Genomic DNA, 8,290 nt, shown 5'->3' with positions numbered 1-8,290 from the left:
ATTTACGATTAAAAAAGTTATGGGCTAATAACTAAATTTGATCGGTCAATAATGCAATAATAACCAGTATTGATTCATTTTCTAAGTCGTACAATTTATAACCGTTGGCCATTAAGATCGTAACTAATTCTAATCAAACTGCCAACTAACTACACAACTGCAATTTAGTGAAAATTATTTCACACAGACACGATATAATAAGCCCATCAGATTCCTGTAAACGTACATCAAATGTATTTACATCAAAAGCAGCTTTCCTATCAAATATATGTCGATCTACACGTTTGGTTAAATTGAAAGGATTCCGTTACCAATCAAAGCAATGGCTAAGCATTTGTATGACGTGAATCTCTATTGATTGTATGTGAAAGAGTTATTACGATAATAACGAGTTCGATGTTAAAAAGAAAAAATATTTCACAGAACGTATACGTAAATTTAAGGCGTCAGACACGTATTCGCGAACAAGTAATCATTTAGAATTTTTTGATACATATTTCATTAGTCAATACTTATGACGAAGTATGTATACCGAGATATTTCATGCTCGTTTCTTAGTCCATATTTCTGCGACCGGTAGCTACCGGTGATTAATCAAAGAGAAAATTAGTGAGTCCAAATCTTGATTCACCGTGATTCATCATGACGAATGAATATCGGTATAGTGATTATTATAGTGATGTAATTTAGGTCTCTAATCAAGCGTTTTTCCCATTAGTGCATGATTCAATTTTAAAATACCTGAAAATAATATTACGATAAAAAAATTTTTGTATCGTGTTGTTTTAAAATTATAGGTTCGAGGCAAATATTTGTTGCACGGTGTTTATCACATTATACTTACATGAATCTCGTATACATCATACTTACATCATACGTAGCATACATCGTACGTGTAATAAAAGTACTATAGCATTCTACTAGTCATATAGTCGTTTTGGACGACGACAACGGGTTCGACTGCCTGCCGGTAACATGATTATGTGTACGTGTGTGCTTACACAATAGTTGCCAACTCGATTAGCTGAATCCATAGAAGTGTTCCTCTATCGTGATACAGAAACGGTGGTCTGGTATGGAGATTGCTTGACCGCAAACTAGAACTTCGCTTTAAAGATCTTACTATCCATAACTACTTTAACGATAATGTTAACGTTACCATGATCACCGTTTGTTATAATTCATCCGTACGATAAACCTAATTTTCCGTCCCGACAAAGAAACAAACGTAAAAAGTTTGTACATAACGGTTTGTAACGGTTTACTGGTTTGTCTGACCGAATTATGTTCGATAATTTCTATTGATCGTTTAATAGTTGAACATCGATCGTAACGATTTATCGAGACAAGAATTAGATTTCAAGATGGAAAAAAAAAATTAATGGAATTCGAAATGAGATTTAGATCGAAAATTTCTCAATTCCCATATACGTATTACGAAACTTTAAAATTGTTATCTATCTCGAGTAGAATTTTAAGAAAAAAGGAAATGAATTTACATTTCGTGCTAAAACTCATTGTAAAAAGAACGTAAAACTTTTAAGCGCAGTTAGGAGCACCAGTTAGGAGCATACGCGTACACTCCCTGGAGTTTGTATTCTCATCCACATAACATGCATCGAGTCTCCTGGAAGTGGGTACTATCTTACCTGATAAATTCCGGAACTGTGGTTCTCAGTGTACGTCTTCTTAGTATATGCCGTTGCAGCTTCTGTGGTCCCAGACGGCACGCCTTCGACATATCGGTCACGTACGCCATGGTGTAGAATCGCATTTGTAAGACCCAGCAATGTTATCGTCGAGTAAACATCGATAGGAAAGCATTGTCATAATGCACATGGTGATACACTTGCACGCTTTGTAGTTGCATTTGGTCTAACTGTGTCGTTTCACAATATCATTATACCTGTGTACGATTCTTCCTATCTTGACATAGGTTTAGTGTCTTTTCTTTACTTTCATTTCGTGATAATTTTATTGTAAATATGAATCCTGTAAGCCATAAACCAGTTTCTATAAATGATTTTTTAACATACTTTATAGATTCATGTTTTACAAACATATAATTTATATTTGAATAGAAAATGTTAATAATTAGAATTTATATTCGAATAGAAAATGTTAACAATTAGAATATTCCTTAAACCGATATTGCAATATACATATACTATGTTCATGGCCACACCTATTCTGATATATCTTTCATTCCTTTCCTTCGGGTCTTTACTGGTAATTCCTTCCTCGACGTATAACCTCTAGACCGTGAAACGATTTCTTAGGTTTTTGTTTTAATCAGGGTTAATAATTCTTGAACGTGAAATTTTTACTGAAACAGAAACCTGTTTATAAGTTGAGATAAATATTTCAAATTTCTTTTTGCGATTTTTATCGGATCTACGGATCATGTTTTACGATGTAATATTATGGTTATCTAGTTTATTAATAAAACTTTCACAGTAACTTATCATGCAATCAAACCGAATGAGGTTAAGATCGAATTCATATACTCACGTCTATATTGCTTATAATGTCGTAAAAATGTTCAATTTTTTCCTTGCATCCTTAATACCGAATACACAATGCATAGAAAAGGTCAATGAAAGTGTGACATGATGTATCAAGAGACAACTATAAACGTGCCATAGTAGATAGATATACATCTACGAAAGATTTATTTCTACTTGCTACTCGAATATTCAAATATTTATTCTCTCTCTCTTGTCAAAAATCAACTTTCGATATATCGATCATATTGTTATATACTTGTTGTCTCGAAGATAGACATTAATATGGCGATAAATTCAGCATGTTTCATTATATTAAATAATAAGATAAAAATAAAACGAAAATTAGGCAAGAGATTCACAAAAATTAATTTTAAAAGAATCCTCTTTTAAGATAAGAAATTTTAAGACACTTCACTTTCCACAAACCATTTAAACAATCACTTTTAGGTTATACTTTTACATTCGATAGAATGTTTCGTTTATATTAATTCATTTTCATTCAATTTTCAATTCGAAGGAATATTTAATTAAAAAATACAGAAACACATAACCTATATTTATATAATTGAAAAATAATTTCTAATTTTTTCATCTAAAAACAATTTTTACACTCGGCAATAAAATTCTCTCACTAATAAAAAAACTGTTGTCGAAAAAAGTATAAATGTACATTAATATTCACTAATTGCAATAAAATGACAGATCTCATTCTTGAACTACATGAATCAACGTCAAGATCGAAATCGTTGAAAAATTGAAATAAAAGAAAAAAGAGGATGACGTACGTTCCTGTAAATCCATTCTCCAGATAGAGAATCGTCGATGCGAATATGTATACAAAATAAACACATAATACCAGACATACGGTAAAGTGCGTGTGTACGTAGGTTAGGCACGAAAGTACGAAAGTAGGTACAACGGTGGACGATATCAAACGGCGCTATCGGGGGATCGGGGCGTTCGGGCGATCTCGGCTTCTGCCGATGTCTCACGAAGTGGGCCGAAAGCAAAGCGCGCGGCAGACGGTCTTCGCGCGTCGAGCTATCTGGTTGGCACTCACGTCGAGTCGGGCACTTATATTCGAATTGACGTCGCACGTCTCTCGTTCTTACCTCATTTTATCCTCGTGCTTCATATTAATCATATTTGCGTCAGTTTCGTTGCTAAGTTTTGTGCTCCGTCCGGTTAGAACGCGCTGTTTGAATTATCGGGCAGTTCGTTTTTCAATAAGGAAGTTAGACAGTGCTTTTTTTTGTGATGTGCATGGAATCAACGAGCAACTTCAAGATGACGCTTGCCTGGGTCTGCCTCATCGGCCTGTTGTGTTCGACGGCAGTTAAAGGTGCGACAGAACAATAAATGTACTTTATTTTTATATTATTATCGTTCAGCGTAATTTGATTGTAATTATTCGTCTCTCGGCCATCATAACGAAATCAGTGACGTACGTGTAACGGTTTTTTTTTTCGTGGCAACATTGCGAGATTCTTACGACCATACTTTACAATAATCGATCTATCGAACGGTTCGAATTCTCGCGTTATTAAAATGGCGTATAAAAGATGGGAATAATTCTTGTAAAAATTATCGTGTTCACGTGAAAACTACCGGAAAATACGATGAAACGGAGTAATTTCTACGTCGATGCCACGGTAAAACGTAAGAAATCCACCTGACTTTCGAAATTTAACGTAAGGAAAACGCCTAATTGATGGTTAAATATTATGACGAATCAATAGTTCGATATTGTATAACGTTCAGGAAGCTTCTATTGATCAGCGTAATCGATTCTTGTTGAAATCATATTTGATTCTGGTAACTACCAAGACAGATGATTTGATTTCGTCGCGATGCGGTGAAAATGTGATTAAACGAATTATAACTTGATCCTTAATGGTGAATTATTACTGAGAAAATTGTAAAAATAACCTCTAAGCGTACTCGTAGCTTCGGTCGATCTAATTGACCGGCATGGTAATTCGTATTATCATATAATCATTGTTAAAGTTAAACGATGGTCACCGGGATCACGTCGTATTAATAGTAAAGTAAATGTGAATGAAAACATTATCGAACTATTGATTATTGAAATATATAGTTTGGAAAGTCGAAAATTATCGTGATTTCTTTCTAAAAAAAAAGTTAAAAAGAAACAACGCTGTCGTCTTATCCGTAATTTCGGCATTTATAACTGATAACATATCTTCGAATTACTTTCTAAAATAGATACGACGTAAATGCTTTATTTAGGAATAGAGAGAAAAGATTAGGAAATAGAAATAATTCCAAGAAATTATTGTATACATATCTGACGAAGAAACGTTTCGTGTGAATTATTATATCGCGATAATGGTATGTTTATCATCGATATTGTTCCACTTTACACATTCGTAATCTTTGTAATAATAATATATCGACTTCCTAATCTATTTCAATATTTCTATTATTAATTTTAAAATACGTTTTGCATTATTTTTATCCGTATAATCAGGAACAATGGTACGGTGCTTTACATAATAGATATTTTTTTTGCGTTTTTTGTATTTTTCTCCATTGTGATTCGCGAATCGCTTCGATGCTTTTTCTCAATTTCGTAACCTTGGCGTTCGTTGCTATTTACTTTACATATTCGTTCGTTACTCAATTCCGATCGATGGACAATTACTAGAAATAAAATATTCGTATTGCAAATATCGTCGATAATTTTTTTTTAACGTTTTCATCAAAGATATACATATTTTACTTTTGGAACATTGTAACATGAAATATTGTCGAAACTATTGAAATTGATTTCGAAACATTTATCGCGAGATATTATTAACAAAGGGGATTTAGATAAGTTTTTCAATCGAAATTTTTGTTGCCACAAAGAAGTTCGTTACTCCAGTTAGACATTCCAGGATCAGGATATTTTCCCTCGATGGTTTATAAATTTTATAATGGTCGGATAGTATCTTGTTTGAATTCGATTACCATGCAAAGCAGACTGTCCCCGCCTATTTTTTTCCGCGGTTACCTATATTATTTTTCTCGATGTCGGTATAAAGTAAAACGAAACGGATACTTTCCATCGAAGTGGATATAAAACGCGACCTAGCGTTTGGTATTTATCGATCTAGGGTTATGAATAACGCTCGGTATCAAGCAACACCAGCTTTTGTTGTTCATCGTAACAGAACGACTCGAATAGAGAGTAGAGTGGCTGCTTATTGCTCGAGTTCTCTCAATAGTTCTTGCTTATATAATTCAAGGATATCGTTGTGATTACTTGCGATGCACTTAACGCTCATGAATAATTTCATTGAATAACATTATTATCTCCGCGTTACTTTCCTTTCTTCTCTATTTTTTTCTTTGTTACGAACTTTTGTATAGATTTGAAGCTTGAAATTAAATCAGTTAGTCAATAAAGGTAATAAAACCGGGAAGAAAGGGGCGGAGCGTAGTGAAACTCTTATACTAATTAATGCACTGTTATATCATAATTACTCTCTATAAAGTTTATTACCGGCAAGACGAGGAAACATGGTATGAAAGTTTCGCGTGGCAAACTATTTTGTTTAATAAATCCCGGTCATCACGACGATGACGGGGACGTGTCTTTGCCAGGGGAAAAGGTGTTCTAACTTATCACACTCTCGTAGAACAAAAATGATCGAAAATTAACTATGCCTGTTGCGTGATAAGTCAGGGTGGAAATTATGATAGTTGAATTACAATCTTGGCCACGTGCATGGTACACGTCGAGGGATACGCCTCGTATACACGGAAAGTTTAAGGTCACATTTACACGAAATACCTTTCCCTCTGTACGACTCTCGAACTTAACTCGTGCTTACCTTGAGCTGTAAAGAAAGGTCGATGCAAATGACGTAATTGAAAATGCTAAAGATAGTTTCCTCGCTCTAACGGTGGTGCTCGTAAACACAACAATCCTGCACAAACATGTCTACTAATTTTATTAGAATTGAAATTTTTTTATAGAATATAGTTTCTTTTATTCTTCGAAAATTAAATTCTTCATATTCCTTCATTGATTTCGCGTTAATAATATATAATCGCGTACATAATAATACATTGCAAATTGTTTCATTCGATTGTTATCGCGATTGTTTAACGATCATATCTCGCGAGAAGAATGAATCCTGATTCGGTGAGTCAACGTTGATCGATGGACGGCGAGTCATCGGTCCAAGGATAAGGTCTTCAGCATTTGTCTTTTAAATACGGCACTGAGACGCGTTCGCACGGAATATACTCGCAACTATACTCTGTGCAGAAGAGGGTTTAGATAATCCAGTTTCGTGGCCCACGCATACCAATAGTGGAAATAGTTAATGTTACAGCCTACGGTCAAAGACCCCTATCAATCCTCTGGACAATTCGGATGAAATTACTACGAGTACAGGGAAGAAGATTTTATCCAGGCAATCGATCTTCAAATTTGAACCGTAGATCTGTAGATTATTATTTATTAAAATTTAATTCGTATAATAATATAATATTTAATATTTTAATATTCTAATATAACATTATTAATACGTTATAATAATATAATAATTACGAGTATAAAGATTCGTAGTTAAAGTTATAAGATAATGGATAAATCGTGAAAATGATTTCACTGATAAATTTCAAAAAAATTTTATCTCGCAAAAAATACGATTATTTATCAATGCACCGATAATTGATTCGGTATACGGTGAGAGAAAAATTTAAGATCAAAGTGTTCGCATCTAATCTAATTCCACGATAACGGAGAATTTGCCGGTTTAATTTAATATTATACGTGTATAACGATGTGGTATGTTATTACGTGGCAAAATTTATTGCAGAAGAACGTAGGGTATGTCGCGTTCGTAGTAGAATAAATGTCGACCTAATTGCTACGCTCCTGATGAAACTAGAGAGACTCCACGTACCGTACATTCTTCTACGCTTATGACGTATACAATTTCTAACATATAGACAGTCCTCGTGTTATTTGATTTTTTATTTTCCACAGATATTTCATTCCGTTCACGCCATCCTCCTCTCCTTTATTTTCAAATGGAATTCTAAACGGGAAGCGATAAACTATCTTTACGAGAGATATTCGTTTATTCTTTGATTCTCGTAGTAGATTTCTACGAATATTTTTATCTTTGAAGGTATAATTCTTTATCTCGAAACGACACGCACACACCCACAAAAACATACATATACATACACGTATTCACCTACAACAAAATTTAATTAAGCAAATAATATAAGATGGAACGATAAGCAACAGACACTTGTAAAATTTTCTTAATTCGTGTCAATAGAGGATGGCAAATAACGAAAGATCTGGTTGGTGAGTTTTCCATGCTTCGGGACAAAATGATTCATCTCTCGGACACGTTCGCGGAATCCGGGCTTACGTATTGCATTCGTCGTAAGAGCAAGTCATAATTAAACACTCACCTCGTTTAATTATCACGCGTTATTACAATCACGAGTTAGTTATTTCCATCGGTTTAACCGAAAATCCTCGTTTCTTGAACGCTTAATTATCCCTATTTACCGATATTTAAATACAGTTGGAATTATATAACTCGTTTCGAGTAACGCGTAATAATAATAATAATGGATCACAGATCGTTTCACGATCACGTTGCGCGTTATAGATTGATTTTGCATAATCAACCTCATCGATACTACTCGAGTATCGCGAATCAATCGCGATGCTTGCGTAAAAGCGCGTAACGTTTTCGTCACACAAATACGACCTACTCTAACTACCTACGGTCGTTGACACGGTT

At 34.1% G+C, this 8,290-nt stretch overlaps 1 protein-coding gene and 1 long non-coding RNA gene across 9 annotated transcripts in view; one reads left to right on the top strand and one right to left on the bottom strand.

Moving 5' to 3' along the window:
- Positions 1–429: 429 nt before the first annotated feature.
- Positions 430–3,420, bottom strand: LOC102680339. Of its 2 annotated transcripts, none has more exons than XR_421360.2 (4): positions 3,293–3,420; positions 2,186–2,326; positions 871–1,992; positions 430–741 (listed from the first exon to the last, which is right to left on the bottom strand). It is a non-coding gene; the product is annotated as an uncharacterized LOC102680339 (long non-coding RNA). The 2 variants fall into 2 exon arrangements; XR_004150089.1 differs by having other exon boundaries at positions 430–1,108; positions 1,650–1,992.
- A 90-nt stretch (positions 3,421–3,510) lies between these two features.
- Positions 3,511–8,290, top strand: part of LOC102680513 (fasciclin-3) — a 310,068-nt gene continuing 305,288 nt past the window's right edge. For all 7 annotated transcript variants that reach the window (XM_006613380.2, XM_006613384.2, XM_006613382.2 and 4 more), the window contains exon 1: positions 3,511–3,849. In XM_006613380.2, coding sequence (XP_006613443.1) covers positions 3,765–3,849 — 85 coding nt within the window. In that variant the 5' untranslated portion in view covers positions 3,511–3,764. The remainder of the gene's footprint in view (positions 3,850–8,290) is intronic.

This window comes from Apis dorsata, unplaced genomic scaffold, assembly GCF_000469605.1.
Source record: "Apis dorsata unplaced genomic scaffold, Apis dorsata 1.3 scaffold_149, whole genome shotgun sequence".
Classification (NCBI taxonomy): Eukaryota; Metazoa; Arthropoda; class Insecta; order Hymenoptera; family Apidae; genus Apis; species Apis dorsata.
Note: the sequence above shows the minus strand (reverse complement) of the source record. Positions and strands in the feature narration are given on the sequence as shown.